Genomic DNA, 21,036 nt, shown 5'->3' with positions numbered 1-21,036 from the left:
ATCATTTGGTATTTTATGCACAGAGATTCGAACCTGTGCACTTCCGAATGTTAGTCACGCACAAACTCATTCGACTACGGTAGCCGCCGCATAACTCCTTATTTGATTCCAGGATCCAGAACTCTCTCTTTCAGTGTGCACCGTTCTCACCCATATCATCTTCGGTCGACCATGCGCTCTTTTCCTACGCGAGTTCCATTTTCGCAATGTCGGCGTTGTCTATGACGTATGTCGGTGGCGTATGGCGAATTCAGCTTCGTTTTCTCTTCTTAATATCTGAATTGATGGGTATTTCGAGTGTGAGCGAATAGAGGTTGTCATTTAAGTTGGTGTTTGGCCAGAAAACTCGGCAGATTATACGTAGGCATTTGTTAATAAAAACGGGAATTTTTTTGCAGATCAAGTCAGAAATTTTTCATGTCTCTGAACCATACAGAAGAGCTGATTTAAGGAACTGAAGATCTTCAGTTTAGCATTTCGGGATACAACATTTCTTTCAGCTTGAAGACAAATGTTGTAATAACCTGCTGTAAAAATGTACCGAGAATTGAACCTTTAAAAAGAAATTGTCAAAATTCGAAAACAAGGTTCAGATAAATAAAGAATATTATCTGGGTTTTAAGCGGCAAACTCTTCGAAAAAGCGTAAATTTGTGTGAAAAGTATTTGGTGCTACACCCTCTTCGGGTGTTTGGCCGAACTCCTCCTCCTATTTGTGGTGCGTGTCTTCACAAATTATACGATCATACGGTGCCTCAAATTTGTATGCATTACGCATGTCCATTTGTCTAATAACTTCACACGAACAACTTATGGACTTGGTGTGGCTCCGGCTGACGTTTTTCTTTTTCGAAAACTCAAATTACCACTTCGAGTCAGCCGCTCTCAGTCGATACATACGAGTAGAATCCAAATATGGGAATTTCCGGTTAGAACTGAAGTCGATTTTAAAGGGTATATCAAAAGACGGGCCTAGATGACGTTTTAAATTAAATAAAACATGTATAAATTTAGATTCCTACAAATATTTACCATTTTGGTCGACCACCTTTTGCCATTTTTCTTCTAGAGACATTATTCCATCAGTGTAAAACTTTTGTGGTTTCTCGGCGAAAAACTGCGACAAGTAATTTTCACAGGCTTCTCTTGAAGCCAACTTTACTCCATTAAGGGAGTTCTGCATTGATCGAAACAAATGGTAGTCCGATGGAGCAAGGTCAGGGCTATATGGTGGATGCATCAAAACTTCCCAGCCAAGCTCTCCCAGTTTTTGCCGAGTCATCAAAGATGTGTGTGGCCTAGCGTTGTCCTGATGGATGACGACGCCCTTTCTGCTGATCAGTTCTGGCCGTTTTTTTTTTTTTTGATTGCTTGCTTCAATCTCATCAGTTGTTGAGAGTAAAGTGTAGAATCAATCGTTCGAGCAGGCTGGAGCAGCTCATAGTGGATGATTCCTTTCCAATACCACCAAACACACAGCATAACCTTTCGAGGTGTTAATCCTAGCTTTGCGACTATTTGGTGAGCTTCACCACCCTTGCACCATGATCTTTTCCGCACAATATTGTCGTATTTGATCCACTTTTCGTCTCCTGGTACCATTCGCTTCAGAAATGGTTCGATTTCATTTCGTTTCAGCAAAGAATTCGGTCCATTAAATTTTTCACAGACAATTCATGTGGTACCCAAACATCGAGCTTCTTTTTGTAACCAGCCTTTTTTAAATGCTTCAAAACCGTTTGATGATGAATGCTTAGTGCCTTGGCGATGTCATGGCAGCATATGTGACGGTCCTGGTGAATCTTTTTCATAATTTCATCGACTTTTTCAAAGATAGGTCGACAGAAGTGAGGTGCATCTTTCACAACGAAATTTCCAGAACGGAAGCGAGCGAACCATTGTTGTGCTACACGAACTGATACAGCATCATTTCCGTAAAATTCACAAATTTCATTGGTGGCTTGCGTGGCATTCTTCCCTTTTTTATACAAAAATTTCAAAATATAGCGAATTTCTTCATTATTTTGACTCATTTTTGAACAGCTATAACTTTTTTTCAACTGTCAACAGGTATCTGTCCCCCTAAAGACCTAAATTTTTACATGTTTCATTAAGCAAAAAAACAACATATAGGCGCGTCTTTTGAGGGACCCTTTGTGTATGAATTTAATACAATACTAATTTCTGACCGAAAATTTGTTCATTTTTTGGTTATTTCTTTCCGAAATTTGGAAAATTTTCTTTTTCTCACTGCTCGCCATCTTCTGTATTCGCTCCACCGGGAGAATATAGTACTCTGACATACTGTTTCTTTCCTATTTACTACTTTTCTCTTCATTTTTACCAATAAGGTTTGTTGAGAGCTTCTGCACTAAAATACAGCAGAAAGGCGTTTAAAGAAAAAATCGAGCAAAAGATTACTACGGGAATATCTTAACATCAAATATTTTATTAGCGTGTTTTATTAGCATTTTTCTGCCTTCGAACTTTACTCTATCTCGTAGTATACTCAGTCCCTTAACCGACTCTATTCTGCGAATAAAGTTATTATAATCTAGTGAGCTAAATATAAACTTCTAACAAAAATGTTCATCAGTTTGGTACTTAAAAATGAATGCATTAACTTTGCGCTAAAGCTTATTTCTTTATTATAAAAGAAATTTAATTGCAAACGCCTTCTGTCTAACCACTTTGATGTCTTTATAAATCACTTTAATTCATTTCAATTATCCCACATTAGAAACAAACACACATGTCGCAACTTACTTACAAGCTTAGATTGCCAAGCGATGGCAACTAATAATAACAGTTTAGCCCCAGTAAATCAACACCTCATCAATTGATCAAAAGCACCAAGCACCAGGCACCAGGCAACCACCAATCGAACAACGCTCAGCTAGGCTGACGGCTGACGGCTAACCGCTCAAAAACGGCACATTAGTAAACTAACAACCCCACAAATCAGCCTAACAACCGAGCGACCAGCAACCATCAACAATCAACCATCAACCTACCTACCATACACCTAAACTGAGCAATCGCAGCAAATGATTTCACATCAATTTCTCACGCACTTTAAGTGCGCCACTTAACGCGCATCAAAAATCAATAATCGATTAAATAATTAGAAAATTGTGAAAATTACTGTAATTTTGAAATCAATTCAACAATGTGAACGCAAAAAATAAACAGACTGAGATGCATATGAACTTCAACTGCTGGCGTACACCAACAGAATACATTATTTCAGTGCATATGCACACACACATACACACATAGGTATTTACTTGCAACGCTTGATCAGTTGTTGGTATTGGTACTGAAGCTGCTGCCGGCGAAGGTGATGTTGGTGGTGACCATCGTTTAGCTATATCAGCCTTCCATGTTGTCAGCCTCGTTACTCGCTCCTGCGCTGTCGTACTGCCGCGCTGGCGTTGTGGCTGCAAGATTCCATGCAACTTAAAATGCAACAAAATAATCGCATTATAATAAAATAATAAACCAAAATTCTTCTGATGAAACCTGCTTCAAGTGGTTACTTGCAAACACTCATACAACTGAAAAGAAAGTCCCCAACAGCGAATTTGTTGGGACAGCACGAATCGGAGTCAGCACCGAGAAGTTGGTAAAAGAACTGAAAGGTTAGGATCAAATATTGGAGAGCGCCAAAACAAAATGTTTTTTGAGGATATTTTTAAGTGGAGTTAAATTTATTAAGTTTTTTTTAAGTTAAAAAAGTATCTTGTAAGTAAATATATTAAATGCCTATTGATTAATTAAAAAAAGCCTTCCGATTCTGGCTAGTATCCAAAAGAAGATGATTTTTTTGGAAAATATTTATACACTTAATTCAGCGCAGTTTTTCACATTTAATTACATCAATATCGTTAGGACTTGTAATTTGTACTTTTGCCTTTTTAATATACTCGTACTAAGTTACATACATATTACGGCATCTAAAGTATTGACCTAAGGAAAAACTACGAATTCTTTCAATGTTAACACTGATGTTAAGCAAGAAGATGCGCCATCTACAATAATTTTTAATTTGGTTTCAAACGTTGCCATCTGCGAAATCGGCACTGGTGTTGCTATCTTCACAAAGAGCATTCAGATCTGTGGCTATGTTAATGATTTTGCTATTGTTGCAAGAAATCCACGACTACGCGTTAAAACTCATTAATAGAGCAAAGCCACAAAATACCTAATAAGGTCAAGCAATACTTGTCGCTACAGCAACCAGTAAGTGGGTGCACATAACAAAAAGCGGAAACCTTCAAATACCTGGGTATAAACCTTAGCAGTATAGCGGACCTCCTAATCTGCGCAAGCGATGGAATCCAAGCTGCTAACAAAAGTTACTTTCCACATCTTAAACTGCTCAAAAACAAACTACTCTCATGGCCGTGTAAGCTGAAAATCTATAAGACCCCAATAGCAGCAAATGGGTGCGAGGTATAGTTGAAAACCACCAACATTATGAACCACCTTCTACGCTTTGAGCGAAAAGTACTGAGGATAATATTTAGGCCCAGTAAAGGAAGCTCATGGGACTTATGGAATAAGATATAACAACGAAATCGAACAACTAATAACGGGCCAAAACATTAATTGTGCGCTTTGCTCAAGCGCCGAGGTTGCAATGGTTTGGGCATCTACTAAGAATGCACGACAACAGCGTAACGAAAAAGACCGTCAACTCTTGTGTGTGTGCGGAAGACCTCCAAGAAAATGGATTGTTGATATCCAAGAAGATGTACGGTGCATAAATGCTAGAAGGATCGATGCAATGAATCGAGGCTTATAGAGAGCCTAAGGAAGTAAGGAAGCACTGGCTTACGCCGAGCTGCAATTGCCATGATGATTTTTTCTTTTTGTGAAAAATTAAGCAAATTTTTAAAAAAGACTTTTATATGACTTTCTGTAATACTAAAAGTATTCACAAAATTCACATCGATAAGCCTGAATCACATCAAAATGTCATTTTTTTCATTTTATTAATTTTTTTAAATTTCTATTTCACTCGATTTTTGGGTTCTCCTTCGCATGAACCTCACATGGCAGCTAAAGATGTGGATTTGTAGATAAAAAAACCTTCTCAGAATTACCAAATGTGGCTTGAATACACCAAATTTGGTACACGCCTCGATATTTTCTACAAATTGGGGCCCTAAAATCTAACACTCGGCGTTGTGGTTACAGAAAGAAATAATCTCATTTAATTTTGGTGTTCATGTCCACAAAATTTGCATGTAACATTTGAGCTAATAGCAGATACACCGAGTACTTTTGTTAAATAATTCAGCATTTGAAAAATGTTTTTCCTGTGAAATATTTTTAGTTATATACATCAAAGGATGTAGATTGAATATTCTTCAAAATCGGTGCTATTGAAAAATTATTAAATAAATTATGTAAGTATTAAAAACTTAAGGGGGGAAACCAGTTTAGACTGATCAAAAAATCGATTTTTTTTTATTGCATAAATTGTTAGTATAACTACTAACGAAAATGTGGTAAAAATTTTAAAGCGAAATTCGCATTATTCCCGATTCTATGTTCACTTAAATGACCGCCCGTCGGTGCGGCACCGTAGCGCTTACGATGCGATGCTTTATTTCAAACGCGTTTTTCTCGAAACGCCTTTTTTTCAACTGGTGGACACTCTGGCTCAAAAAGTTATTGACCAATCGTTATGAAATTTTTTCGGAGTATTCTTTATTCAATTCTCATTCATATGAACCTAATTCTGGGATTTAAAAATATTTTTTTAAGCAAAATAGATGAAAAAATATGGTATGAAAAAATTCCATGTGTTCAGGAGTTACAAAAACATGCAATTTTCAATATTATTTTATTACAATTAGGTTCATATTCTTAGGAAAAAAATAACAATTGTTTCTGATGACAGAGAAAAATTGCAACTTCAGAAATGCCCACCAGCAAGATACACGGATGGTGATCGCCCATGGACGGCAAACTCTAACGTCACTATTCCCGGCGGAAATGGCTTGAAAAAATTTAAAAGTCATTTCTGATTATTCCTTCCTTGTTCAAAAAATTCACGAAAAACACCATAATTTCGGCCTCCTAAACTGGTTTCCCCCTTAAACTCAGAAATTTTATTTTTAAGAATGATTTTTTTCAATAACTAATCTTAATACTTTTTATTTAACTTTTAAAATTTTTTTTTAAATATTGTTCTATTCCGAGTTTTCAAAAATACCAGCAATTCATCAAGTAGCTTTGGCTCCTGTCTCTACTCAATTTAAAAGGAAAATACTTTTTTCGGCCAAAAAACTCTACAGACGCTAACGCTACGCACACAATTATAGTAAAAAAATTCAAGGCGAAAAAACACCATTAATTAGTATTCACTAAAGTTGCCTTGATCACCTCCAGCTATAAATTTCACAAACGTCAGACAGCTGCGCCATGAACCACCAAACGGCCATCCACCTAAAAGTCCAACCATTCATCCATCTATTCAACCACCTATCCATCTGAGGAGATAGAACTGCCATTGCCCAGCAAACGATCAGTCAGCCAATTGCCCAGACACACCGGCAGCACGACACCATTCATCAAACTTTGTTTCGTGAAATTCATGAAGCGTGTGGACTTTGGCAAACACTCGATTAAAATCAACTTCAATTTGTAATAAATCAAAACTATATCAAAATATATGAGTAGCCTGCGTCATTGCACCACACAAATGTGGAAGGCAGCAGATGAAAAGCAGGAATATTGGTGGAATGAGGTGGCGAAGCGTTGGTGGTGCGAAAGCTTAAATATTTATATGCGTGTGTATGTAGCACAAGGCTATTGTGCGATCAGCGAAATTATTATACTCGTACGTTGTTATACTCAGCGCTCGCGCGCCCAACACTGCCTAACGTTATTTTGTGTGCTCTTGTTGTTGGTGAATTTTCTTGACGATCGATGAAGAAGTTGCGCGTGTAGGCAGTAATTGCTATTCAACCTACTCTGAGCGCACTATATCAACATATCCCTTTCTTTCTAACTTGGAGACTTCCTGCCAACGCGTTGATATATGGGCATTGCTTTGCTTTCCCGAGAAATTCGAGAGCACCAAAGGGCGGATCAGACGTAAATCACTCACACACAGAATTTCACTTTGTTTTTATTTATTTGCTGCATGCAAAGCGGGGAATTTGCATATCGAGAAATATACATTTAAATATTTTAAGTGAATTTTAGGTTGATTTAATCGAAACGTGTTTGTCTTTTTCATCTCTCAAATTATTACAATGAACTGTTTCTACTAGTTTATCTACTAGTCAAGCTGCGATCAAGACCCTGTCATCGTCGTATTGCAGCTCTCTTCTGGTAAACTCCTGTAAGGAGGAACTCAAACGTCTCGAAAGTGCAGGAAACATTTCGCTTATCTGGGTTCCTGGGCACAGGAATATACGAGTAGAGGGAAATGAAATTGCCGATGAGCTTGCCAGGAAGGGGTTGACAGAACCAGTTTCAGTTGTCTCCTTCTCAGACTTCGGTGTCCCCTTGATCGTTGTTAAAGGGAAACTACACAATTTCTTTCTAAAAAACAGCGCGACACAGACGGAGGTCAGTCTCATCGTGTACTATGGTATTTCGAAAACACTATGGCCTCAATACGATATAAACAGAACGCTTAAAGTGATGGAAATCCCCCGCCATTCAATTTCCGAACTCATTGCGGTGTTCACTGGTCACTGGGTGAACGGTACTCATGCGGAGAAGCCCTATTGCAGAAGGGGGCAGAGGACCTGAACATTGCTTGTGGCTCCGTTCTGGGCATTGCAGTTTGGGTTTGTGCCCCGTTGCTGCAAAATTGGTCCCAAAGAACCTGAATTTCATGCAAAAAAGGGACCACGTTGATAACGCCAGAGGCATGATTTCCAGGCTGGGTTCGAGCCATCATCAAATGCATCATTACTGGAGACGAGAAGTGGGTTTATGAGCATGACACGCAATCCAGACATCAGGCAGGTGAATGGAGAGCGCCGAATGAACCAAGACTACACAAACCAAGTCGTTTGCAGTCAAAAGAGAAAGCAATGCTCACGGTTTTTATAGATTGCAACGGTATTGTACACCACGAATTTTTACCAGAAGGTCAGACGACTAATAATTAATAAGGACTATTATTTAGGCGTATCGATATGAGACGCTAATGTGAAGCGATTCGCCAAAAAATAAAGGATTTGTGGGAAAACCACTCGTGAATTTTGCACCAGAATAACGCAACGTCGCACAGTGTCGTCATTACCCGTGAATTTTTCCCCAAAAACGAAGCGAATACCATTCAACAGCCATCGAATTAACCTGATATGGCTCCCTGCGATTTTTTTTATGTTTAATGGAGCCAAAAAACTGTTACGGGGAACGTGTTTTAACTGTCGAAAGGAACTCTGTGATCAAGCTGGTATATGGTAATGGTTGTACGGGTAAGGCTAAAGCCTTTATGCACTCCGACCAGATTGATCTATTGTGAGCCCTTAATTACTTAATTATAATTATTTAGCATACCGAGGAATCGAACGAGATCCTTAGGAGGGAGCAATTGTAGGTCTTCCTTCTCTAGTAGGTACGAGCCCAATATTCTGTGTCTCCTGTTGCCTAACGCCTCACAGTTGGTGCTTAAGCGTTCCATAGACTCCTCTTCATCACAGCAGAACCTGCATAATCTTGTACTAGATAGCCCTATTGTGGTAAAGGGTTTTTATTACAGACAAGTGACCTGTAAGTGCTCCACAGAGTAATCTGAGGCCCTTTTTATCTATGGTTAGAGCAGATTTTGCTCTGTTGGCATTGAAGTTCAAAAACTTTTTGGAATGATTAAAAGGCCGCTTGTGCCGTGCCAGTGTTCCCCGATTTTACAATAGTTTGGATCCATTTTTTGGTTTCCTGTTTTATATTATTTTTGTTGAAGCCGAAAAATGGGGTTGGTTCAATAAATAGCCCTTACGCCTCTTTTTTGGCATAAAAGTCTACCATATCGGCCAGTCTGTTGAGTGCATTGTTACACTCTATTCGGACTTTTGACTTTAATATGAAGCTATCCAAGGCTTTGAAAACCGATTACTGTCCGAAAGTATTTTAATTTTTACTTTCTCGAACCCTCTTTTGGATATGATTTCCACTGTTTCCATTATGGCAAAGAGCTCCGCATGGAAAATTGTGGTATCTGTACTTAGTGTTAGCGATTTGTGTGCTCTAGGTCCCACTATTCCTGCTCATACTCTGTGTACCATTTTTGTGAGTCATCATTTATCCTTGTTGGGTTAGTGTTCCAACACTCTACCCTAGACGGGAAGATAACCTTGTATATAGAGTACGGGTTCCGTGTGGTCATTCGCCTGGGTTATGCTTACTGCATGTTGAACCCTGTTCAAGATATGGAGGTGTCCAGTAAAATCTGCTGGTTTATGTTTTTCTTTCATATGAAAAGAGAGTGCTTGCATAGTAGCTTCCTCTTGTATTGATAAATGTAGCGGTGGTAAATTTAAAAGCGCTTCCATGCCATCAGTTGGGGTAGTTCTCATGGTCCCTGTTATGCTTAGACACAGCAGCCTTTATAGTTTACACTGTTTTGATATAGCAGTAGTTTGATTTGTTTTAACCCACCATACCAAAGCCCCATATAGCACAATAGGTCTTACCATTTGGGTGTAGATCCAGAAGGTTATTTTAGGGTTCAGACCGCAGGATTTGCCCAAGAGTTGTTTTGTTGTCCACAGGTTTTTCGTTGCCTTTTTTATTCCTGAGTTGAGGTGGGCTTCTCAAGAGAGTTTTTTGGCCTGATAACGTCTTATAATTCGATTTAGCCGGCTGCACACACGAAAAAATGTGTCGTTATCTTGTTCAATGGCCGTTACCTTGCCTGAACTGCAAGCGAGAGCGCGGAACGAACGACAAAGAGCACAACCGGCCCCCCGCGTTCGGCAACGTTCGACATCTGGCTCTCTCCTACTTGAGTGAGCATATTATATATATGTATGTATATGCGCATTTGTATATAAATTCACATATTTGTATTTGCATATGCCTTCTTCCTGTGTGCATGGTAATGAACCATTTCTCTGTTGAGAATCTCTATATCCATACAAAATATCTATCAAAGAAATAAAATTAAAATTTTGTTTTGAAAATTGCAACCGTTACATCAGTATTTTCCTATGACATTGTCACGTTAAACTATCATCAGTAAACCGACTTTACAGACAACCTCTTTTTATCTAAGATAATTTCTAGATATTTAACCTCTTCCTTTAGAGGTACGTCTATTCCATTTATTCCCAGGGTGGGTATATTTAGAGCTCTTTCCTTGTAAATGGGATAATAGTGGTTTTGGAAGCGTTGATTGATAATCCCTCTTTCTATAGTTCGGCTCAATGTTTTTCCTTTTTAGCAAAATAAATAAGTTGTACTGTACTCGAGTTTATATTGCAAAACTCTTTTTGTATGGATCTGTTTTGTGCAAATGTAAGTTGAATATCAGAATAATTTGCCAAAAGTGCAGCCATTGAAAGCGAATTTTACTATTCATTTTTTGTTAAATAAAAACAGAGTTTTCGCCTTGAAAGTCGACATCTTGCCAGTACGATTATTACCGATTGAGCGTGGCTGTCAAATGCTAAAGAATTTGCATGTCCAACGCAAAGTCCATCACAAACAGGTTGAAAATTTGCAATGGCATACCACATGAATATCTTGTCCATACATACAAACATACATATTTGCATGCATGTGCGGATATTCATAAATAAATGTTGCTTTGTATGTGCACATTCGGCAATCGCTATAAAATTATTTCCTTTATAAAATTTTACATTTGATTGAAGCAAATATTCAGCTCATGCAATTTGATTGAGGTCAGTCTATTGGTGAATCATTGAGCTTTTTGTGAATTTGCGAACACCATCAACCAATACTTTACGTGTATTTCTATAATTCAGCAGACTAGAGATTATAGAGAAAAAAACTAGCAACACTTTAACAAAGAAGAAAAAATAAAAAAATCATTCGTATCTGTCGAACATCAGCAGAACCAATCGCTTCACAGATAATTACATGGTTGGCATGGCTGTCCAATTGTTAGAAGCGGAACACAATGACACGATAGGTAGTAGGAACAATGCAGTTGATGCTGAATGCTGAATGACGAGATGCACGAACAGATTTGCACGCCGCCGTAGATGAATGCCGGTGCCAGATATGGCGTCAATTGCATGCAATTCGAACGTGTTACTAGTTGTTGGACAACAATTGCAAAGTTTGCATGAAGTGGCAGCGACTTCAGGAGATGTCGAGACTTATGGCTAGTAATTTATTGTTAGTTTGAAATTTGGTCAAATGATATTTTGACAGAAAAAAATACCCTTAGTGATGCTGAATGTGGACATATAATGGTAGAATGGCAATACCTTCAAAAAGTGTTTTTTGTTTTCAACAAGCGAAGAACTTTGGCCATCCGAGTTGGAGTTAAATTTTCGCTATTTATTTATTTATTTTTTTTTTCAAGTGTTAAAAAAGAGGATAGGGAAGCAAAAATGAGAGTTATCTTCCTTTTGCCATTTTAGCGCCATTGCCTAATTAAGCGCCTAATCTAAACATAATCGGTAGATGACTAAAAACATGATTTGGCAATATTTGATTAGAAAGCAACTGTTAGTTAACTTCCGATAAAGCTTAGCGGACGGTGAACTGCTTGTTCAGATGCTATTCAAAACTAAATCTGGTCGCTGATAAATAAAAAATGAAAAATTAGTACAAATTATGTTAGGAAATATTATAATAAAAGGAATCAAAGAATCAATGTAAAGTTAACATTTATCTGTAATGCAATTTTAACATAACATGGGGAAGTTAACATACTGCTATTGCTGATAGAGCTAACTCGACATCAGCTAATCAGATGTTCATGTTATATGGTATACCGTTACACCCATTTATTTATGAATGGCTTCGACTTCTTCAAATAAAGGGTGATCAGATTGGAAGTACTTTTTCCAATAAGGTTTTTTGGATAGATCATATGTGGCTACTGTCAAACCACAATTTTTTTAGTATTCATTGACATTTCATCTTGGAAAATTACAAAAATCGGCGCTCTGTGAAAAGTGTTCATCGCGCGCTCAGGCCAACTTATAATGATGAGCGATGAGGTCCATTTTTGGCTTAAAGGATACGTCAGTAAGCAAAATTGTCATATTTGGGCTGAAGAGCAACTCGAAGCCATTCAGGAACAGCCATTACATCCACTGAAAATAACAAACAGCCGTTTGGTGCGGCCCATGGGCTGGAGGAATCATCGGCACATATTTCTTCAAAGACGAGGTTGGCGCCAATGTAACAGTGAATGGCGAATACCATAATAACCGACTTTTTGAAGCCGGAAGGTGAAGCCAGCCATGTCATGCAGCCCGTGAAACAGTGGATTTACTTCATCGTCGTTTCGGTGAGCAATTTATCTCTCCTCTCGGGCCAGTGGATTAGCCACCAAGATCGTGTGATATCACACCTTTGGACTTTTATTTGTGGAAGTATGTAAAGTCAAAATACTTTGTGGATAAACCAGCTTCGATTGAGGCATTGGAAGCCAACATTACTAAAGTTATTTACGAGATACCGACCGAAGTCCTACAGCGAGTCATTCAAACTTGGTATTTACAGATGGCCGAATTACGGCGCAGTTGCGCCTTTTGAAAGGGATTATTTTAAAAAATAAATGTCATTAATGGTCCTATACAAAAATATTAAAAACTGCCCTATCAGTTTCAATTTCCGTTGTTATATTTCAATTTGAAATCCAATACAGTTGTACCTCGATTAACCGGGTTGCTCGGGACCGGGCTCAGCACGGATAATCGAAAACACGGTTGAAAGAGGTTTTTTGAAATATTCAAAAATTTTATTATTTTTATTTATTTTTAAAAAGAACATGTAAATTTGCATCTATTAACATACTTATGAATACAGATACATATCTTATTACTGTTTTTATAATATACTTTCATATACATACATATAGGTACATAAATGCATATTTATATTAATTCTTTTAGAATTCATTTGTTCCTTAAGTAAATGACTTTGTATGCGATACACTTGTATTTTGTCTGGTTCTGAAATACCTGTACCAGTATAGTTTTCTAAGAACTTTAACAAAACACTACTAGCCTCTATTGCTTGAGCTAATGTGGGGGTTTCTACCGTATTACCTCCATCTGATTCCTCTGAATTTGACTCAAGCTCATATTCTTCTGTTTGATTGACCATGTTAACGATTTCATCATCAGATACAATAGCAAACGGTGCGACATCAATATCGCACTCCATCCACTTTGAGATAGCATCAGCTGTAAAACCAGGTGGTATTAATACATCTGATTGTATCTCAATACTAAAAGTTGAATCATTTTCATCATCTTGAGATAGTAAGTTATTCCAAACTTTATTTAAAACACGTGGGGTTACAGAATCCCACGAAGTCGCTGCTGTCCATAAAGCTGACTTAATGTTCAAAGATTTAACGAATTCGTGTCGACTATTAGAATCCACAAGTTTTTGCACGATAAATTTACGGTACTGGCATTTGAAACTCCGAATGGCTCCTTGATCCATAGGCTGAATCAAAGATGTACAATTCGGTGGTAGATATTTTACTGTAACATTATCAGATATCATTGCATTTACATCCGGGTGTGCTGGACAGTTGTCTAATAGCAAAAGAACTTTGCAATTCTTTTCGAGACCAATGCGTTGTAAATGTTCTCTTACCTCTGGTACAAAATTGTTGTTAAACCACTCCAGAAATAGCTCTTGTGTTACCCAAGCTCTCTTATTAGACTTATAAACTACAGGAATGTATTTAACATTTTTTAAACATCTTGGATTAGCACTTTTTCCTATTATCATCAATTTACACTTGTGAGTCCCAGCTGCATTTGCACAAAGTAAAGCTGTGATTCTTTCCTTGGACTCTTTGTACCCCTCAATAGAATATTCATCACCACTCGCCAACGAATTTTGGGGCAAACACTTCCAAAATAGACCGGTTTCGTCTACATTATAAATTTGTTCAGTTGTAAGTTGTTCATTTTTAATGTATTCGTTTAAGTCTTCCACAAACATCGTTGCAGACACATAATCAGCACACTTCTTTTCTCCTGTGGATTTCAGCCTACGAATTCCATGCCGATTTTTGAATTTTTCCAGCCAACCAGATGAATACTTACACTCGGAATTTATGTTTAATTTACCATGAAAATATTTTGCCTTCTCAGTAATCATTTCGCCTAGAAATTGCATGAAATTTTCAGTTTATGTGGATGTCTGGATTTGAGTAATATTACCTGTAATGGGACATCCCTTAAATCTTTCTTGTCGAAACCATTCATATGTTGCAAAATCAACCTTTGGATTTTCGGATTTTTTCAGAGTACAGTTGTACCTCGATTAACCGGGTTGCTCGGGACCGGGCTCAGCACGGATAATCGAAAACACGGTTGAAAGAGGTTTTTTGAAATATTCAAAAATTTTATTATTTTTATTTATTTTTAAAAAGAACATGTAAATTTGCATCTATTAACATACTTATGAATACAGATACATATCTTATTACTGTTTTTATAATATACTTTCATATACATACATATAGGTACATAAATGCATATTTATATTAATTTAAAATATTCGTTTAAAGTAGTTTGTCTTTTAGAATTCATTTGTTCCTTAAGTAAATGACTTTGTATGCGATACACTTGTATTTTGTCTGGTTCTGAAATACCTGTACCAGTATAGTTTTCTAAGAACTTTAACAAAACACTACTAGCCTCTATTGCTTGAGCTAATGTGGGGGTTTCTACCGTATTACCTCCATCTGATTCCTCTGAATTTGACTCAAGCTCATATTCTTCTGTTTGATTGACCATGTTAACGATTTCATCATCAGATACAATAGCAAACGGTGCGACATCAATATCGCACTCCATCCACTTTGAGATAGCATCAGCTGTAAAACCAGGTGGTATTAATACATCTGATTGTATCTCAATACTAAAAGTTGAATCATTTTCATCATCTTGAGATAGTAAGTTATTCCAAACTTTATTTAAAACACGTGGGGTTACAGAATCCCACGAAGTCGCTGCTGTCCATAAAGCTGAGTTAATGTTCAAAGATTTAACAAATTCGTGTCGACTATTAGAATCCACAAGTTTTTGCACGATAAATTTACGGTACTGGCATTTGAAACTCCGAATGGCTCCTTGATCCATAGGCTGAATCAAAGATGTACAATTCGGTGGTAGATATTTTACTGTAACATTATCAGATATCATTGCATTTACATCCGGGTGTGCTGGACAGTTGTCTAATAGCAAAAGAACTTTGCAATTCTTTTCGAGACCAATGCGTTGTAAATGTTCTCTTACCTCTGGTACAAAATTGTTGTTAAACCACTCCAGAAATAGCTCTTGTGTTACCCAAGCTCTCTTATTAGACTTATAAACTACAGGAATGTATTTAACATTTTTTAAACATCTTGGATTAGCACTTTTTCCTATTATCATCAATTTACAATTGTGAGTCCCAGCTGCATTTGCACAAAGTAAAGCTGTGATTCTTTCCTTGGACTCTTTGTACCCCTCAATAGAATATTCATCACCACTCGCCAACGAATTTTGGGGCAAACACTTCCAAAATAGACCGGTTTCGTCTGCATTATAAATTTGTTCAGTTGTAAGTTGTTCATTTTTAATGTATTCGTTTAAGTCTTCCACAAACATCGTTGCAGACACATAATCAGCACACTCCTTTTCTCCTGTGGATTTCAGCCTACGAATTCCATGCCGATTTTTGAATTTTTCCAGCCAACCAGATGAATACTTACACTCGGAATTTATGTTTAATTTACCATGAAAATATTTTGCCTTCTCAGTAATCATTTCGCCTAGAAATTGCAGGAAATTTTCAGTTTATGTGGATGTCTGGATTTGAGTAATATTACCTGTAATGGGACATCCCTTAAATCTTTCTTGTCGAAACCATTCATATGTTGCAAAATCAACCTTTGGATTTTCGGATTTTTTCAGAGTATGTCTATTTTTTAAACCGTGAATTGAATCACTTTCCGATTCATATTTCAAAATTTTTTCTTTGTTTTTTATTAAGTCTCGTACAGTTTGTTTGCCAACACCATATTTTTCAGATAAAAAATGAACGGATGGGTTCTTGCGATATTCGTTAATCAGTTCTATTTTCTCTTTAATTGAAAGAATCTTTCTTGCTCTTTTTGTCAGTTTACTTATTGATGGAGCCATTTTCACAAAAGCACCTGTTAAGAGATCAAATTTCACTTACAGACTGAATGAAAGTGAAATTTGATACAAATTTATTACATAAAAACAAAAAATGGGAATCACCGAATTTTATTTCTTTGCACATTCACTTAAATTGAAAAAAGTTATTATACGCCGCACGGATAATAGAGGTAAAGCACGGTTAATAGAGATATAAAATCAAACACACAGCATGCCGGTTAACAGATGTACCCGGTTAGTAGAGGCCTGGTTAACCGAGGTACAACTGTATGTCTATTTTTTAAACCGTGAATTGAATCACTTTCCGATTCATATTTCAAAATTTTTTCTTTGTTTTTTATTAAGTCTCGTACAGTTTGTTTGCCAACACCATATTTTTCAGATAAAAAATGAACGGATGGGTTCTTGCGATATTCGTTAATCAGTTCTATTTTCTCTTTAATTGAAAGAACTTTTCTTGCTCTTTTTGTCAGTTTACTTATTGATGGAGCCATTTTCACAAAAGCACCTGTTAAGAGATCAAATTTCACTTACAGACTGAATGAAAGTGAAATTTGATACAAATTTATTACATAAAAACAAAAAATGGGAATACCCGAATTTTATTTCTTTGCACTTACAGAATGAATGAAAATGAAATTTGATACAAACTTATTACATAAACAAAAAATGGGAATCCCCGAATTTTATTTCTTTGCACATTCACTTAAATTGAAAAAAGTTATTATACGCCGCACGGATAATAGAGGTAAAGCACGGTTAATAGAGATATAAAATCAAACACACAGCATGCCGGTTAACAGATGTACCCGGTTAGTAGAGGCCCGGTTAACCGAGGTACAACTGTACCTCTAAATTGGTCACCCTTTAATATATTATAATTTGCTGCAGCTGCACGTGGCAGTTTTACACCTTTAGGAGTGCACATAGGAACACTGCTTCAAATCGTTTTTCATACACAGAACTCATTTTGTTAAAACAACGTACACCTTCTAAATTTATTACGAAGCTAACAAATTGCACCAAACCTAGACGAAAATGAAATTGTCATACGGTTAAGTTACCCCCGGTCAAAAGCAATATTAACCAAACATGGGAGAAAAAAAAAAAGTTATTTTAATTTTTCTCATTCGCGTACTCGAACACTTTTTTGTCAGGGCTAATCTTCCAAAGAGGAGAACCAACAACAGTTTCAAATACAAGTAGAAGACTTTTCAGAGTATATTATAGGCTAATTTTTAAGCCGCATATAATATATAACCCCATCAAAACTACAAGTCAGGTGAGAGGATTGTATAAATGCAGAACTCATAAAATATGGCGGAGATAAGTTGATGTTTTTTTTTGGCTGTGAAGTTGAGTTAAAAATGCCTTCGCACCATATATGTAGTAACCGTCGCTACTAAGTGTGTGGTGATTTCACTAAAAATATCCCTCCTCTTCTCTTGGATTTTTCTCTCCACCCCGGGACTGTTTCCGCATTGCTTCGAGGTAGAGGGCCAACATGGCGTCCTAAGAAGGACATTTACTTACTCACCTTACGTCCAGGGTCGCCTGTTTTGAGAAACCTATGCTCAATGCTCTTCAGTATAAGTTTCCATTTCACGCTTCTTTTTTCGGATAATATCCTCCACGAAATTAAAGACGGCATTCCATTTTTCTTCGTCTATCATCATTTTCTCGATTATTTCTTCAGATGTAAATACACCAATAGCTCGTTGCAGAGCTGTTCTCTCTATGTTCCACCTCTCGCATTTAAAGAAGGTATGCCCCGTATCATCAAACTCAGTATCTCCATATAGGAGAAGAGTTGTTTAAATTGCCACATGAGCTAATACTTCAAATTTGGGGAACGGAAAATATGCCCAAGGAATGGTATACAAGCTTATTTGTTCTATTTTATAAGCAAGGGGCTAAATAAAACCGAGCAAATTATAGGGGGATAGCCCTTCGCAACGTGAGTTATACAATTCTATCAAGCATACCGTATGCGAAATGAAATGTGTATGGAGAAGAGATTGTGGGCGAATACTCATATTAATCGTCGACAACATGTCATAAATATTCGACAAATGTCATGAGTTCAACATTAAGCCACACTGTCTCCTTATAAACTCTAAACAAACGTTTGATAAACTTAACAAAAATATATCGATTATCACCTGAAAATACTGGGTATACCACAAAAATATTATGTATAAATCTGTTTAATATGACTCTGATCCGCTCAAACGCTAAAGTATTAATAAATGTTAAAATATCAAACGAATTTGAAATGAAATCCGGCGTAAGACGAGGCGAGTTACTGCCAACGTTTTTGTTTAAATTAGCAATACATTCAGCAATCAACGAAATTGATCAATTTTTTAAATAGACACAAATATGCGCATATGCTGACGACATCGTCATCCTTGCGAGAAATAGGGAGACTCTTAAGAACGTTTTCATGCGGCTATTGCAAGCAACAAGACCAGTGGCCCTCAAGATAATGAAGAAAAAACCTAGTACATCACGCGATCTTTTCAAGAAAGTCACATCAGAATCGGAAGCTGTAATTTTGAGTTCATACAGGAATTTAAATATTTGCGCTTAGTACTCAGCATAATTAAATATCCATCCTTATCAATACAAAATCGCCCTCAGGCAACTAACAGATCATATTTTGGGCATATCAAACTTAGGAAATCTTCATTGATAACAAAAAAACAAAAATTGTCGTAAATTTACTCATGTAATTTGAAAGAAAAATGTTTAAGGAAGCCGGCTCTATACGATTAGAATACGGTTTATACCGTATACCGTAAACCACGAACTCAATGTTGTAATATCGGGGTGAAATTTGAAGCGGTTTATAAAGTCGCAAAGATTACGTTGGTACGGACACTTCCTCAGAATAAGCAACGAAAAAACGACCAAAAAAGTCTTTGAAGCGAAACCAGAAGGGCCACCCCAGACCAATATGATCAGGGGCGGCGAAAAATATGTTGTTGGTATAGGGTGCCCAATACTCGAAATTCACCGAGTATTGGATTCAATACTCGGAATGTTGAAACAAGGGTCAATTTTTAACTGAATAACAATAAAATTAATGAAAACCAAAACAAACTACAACATTTTCTCAAAATTTTACATGCTTGCTTTTCTAAGAAATAAATTGTGTAATTACCCTTTAACAACAGTCAGGAGGATGCCGGTGGGCGGATAGAAGAACTCTGAGACCAGTTTACCCCTCTTTCTGGCAAGCTCATCAGCAATTTAATTTCCTTATGTTCATATGTCCTGTAACTCAAATCACTAATAAGAGATTTGATCTCCTCCTTACGGGAGTTGACAAGTTTGGCTCTGCACTATGGCATCGCCAGAGCCTTCATCGCGGCTTGACTACCAGAAAAAATATTAATATCTCCCTCGCTCCCACGTTCCCTAACCATTTTGCATGCCAGCAGGAGCTCTAAGGCGCTTGCTTAAGGAAAATACTTCACATTTTTAAAAAATATTCCTTTTTTTCTAAATAAAAACTTTGTAATCGTAATAAAATTATTCATAGGTTCCGAAACTTTCAAAAATTACTCAAAACATAAAAACACGGCCATTGTTGTCCAGTTCACTTAGGCTTACGATTTTTGTGCTTTTCGAAATAAGCTTTTTATTTGTATCAGAGTAGGATAAATAATTTTTTAACTAAACAAAGTAAACTCAATTTAACTATTGTAGAAAAAAATTAAGCCACAATATAATAACTACTTTTTAAGCGAAATGTTAATTGTATTTCATAATCTTCTCATGTTAATCTTAAGCCCTTTAGCAATCGCAAACATCGAGGTATATTCGTAATGATGATCATTCAGTTTTGCTGATTTAATATGTCCCTTGAAGTTTTAAATGGATTAATTATTTTAAAAATGTATATACTTCAACTTTTCAACACCAACACAAAACTTCCTCCTGTGAATCAATGGGAAGTTATTTCGAAATACTTTGAAACATTTCTCACGGTGTGCCTAAAAAACATCATAAAAATCTGAAATAGTCTCCCTTACATAACTAAGTAAATACTTGTGTATGTAGACATGCAATTTTTTCTCGGAAGGGCTTTGTTTCCTGCACCCAAAATGTGCATAGAAAGTTCCCAAGCCATTACGCCCAAAGCTGTTTCCTTGCCATTATACGAATCCTACGAGTAAACGTGTACGTAATCAGGGTCCGTCAGTCTGCTTTTTCAGCATATGCACTCATGTATGTATGTGTGTACCCATGTATGTGTATTTGCAACACAGTTCAACTGAAACGGAAAACCTCAAGCTGTCCATCAAGTTGCGGTTTAACGTTTGCTTGTGCAATCAGGCATCACTGCAGCAACACCGCAAAAACGGCAATAGAACCAAAGAAACTAAGCTCATAGTTATTCGCCAGCGGTTGTGGCAAGCCAAAAATACTTGCAACATATATGTAAATATGCACGTCCGCACTCATACCTGCCCACATCTGTATGTGCATCAGCACTTCTCTCACAACTTGCATCAGAAGCACCCAGAGCCAGCGTAAGCAACAGCGGCCACAGTACGTCCAGCAATTCGAATTCAACTACACATTTTTTCTTGTTTTATCTTTTTTTTTTTGCGAATTGCATGTTGCATGTGGCATGTTGCAGTGTTTTGCAGCATACTACTATTCGAATATTCGTTTGCGTTGCGAGGGTAGAAAAC

The 21,036-nt window shown here is 37.0% G+C and overlaps 2 protein-coding genes across 2 annotated transcripts; both read right to left on the bottom strand.

Annotated features, from left to right (window-relative positions):
- Positions 1 to 464: 464 nt before the first annotated feature.
- LOC129246383 (jerky protein homolog-like) lies at positions 465 to 14,141 on the bottom strand. The gene is made up of 4 exons (XM_054885158.1): positions 13,934 to 14,141; positions 13,221 to 13,864; positions 3,287 to 3,457; positions 465 to 527 (listed from the first exon to the last, which is right to left on the bottom strand). Exons 1-4 carry the CDS (start codon positions 14,139 to 14,141, stop codon positions 465 to 467), a joined length of 1,086 nt encoding a protein of 361 aa, XP_054741133.1.
- A 542-nt stretch (positions 14,142 to 14,683) lies between these two features.
- LOC129246378 (jerky protein homolog-like) lies at positions 14,684 to 15,349 on the bottom strand. The gene has a single exon (XM_054885149.1). It carries the CDS (start codon positions 15,347 to 15,349, stop codon positions 14,684 to 14,686), a length of 666 nt encoding a protein of 221 aa, XP_054741124.1.
- Positions 15,350 to 21,036: the final 5,687 nt, after the last annotated feature.

This window comes from Anastrepha obliqua, chromosome 4, assembly GCF_027943255.1.
Source record: "Anastrepha obliqua isolate idAnaObli1 chromosome 4, idAnaObli1_1.0, whole genome shotgun sequence".
NCBI classification, from domain to species: Eukaryota; Metazoa; Arthropoda; class Insecta; order Diptera; family Tephritidae; genus Anastrepha; species Anastrepha obliqua.
The sequence above is the reverse complement of the archived record's forward strand: the minus strand, read 5'-3'. Positions and strand labels throughout refer to the sequence as shown.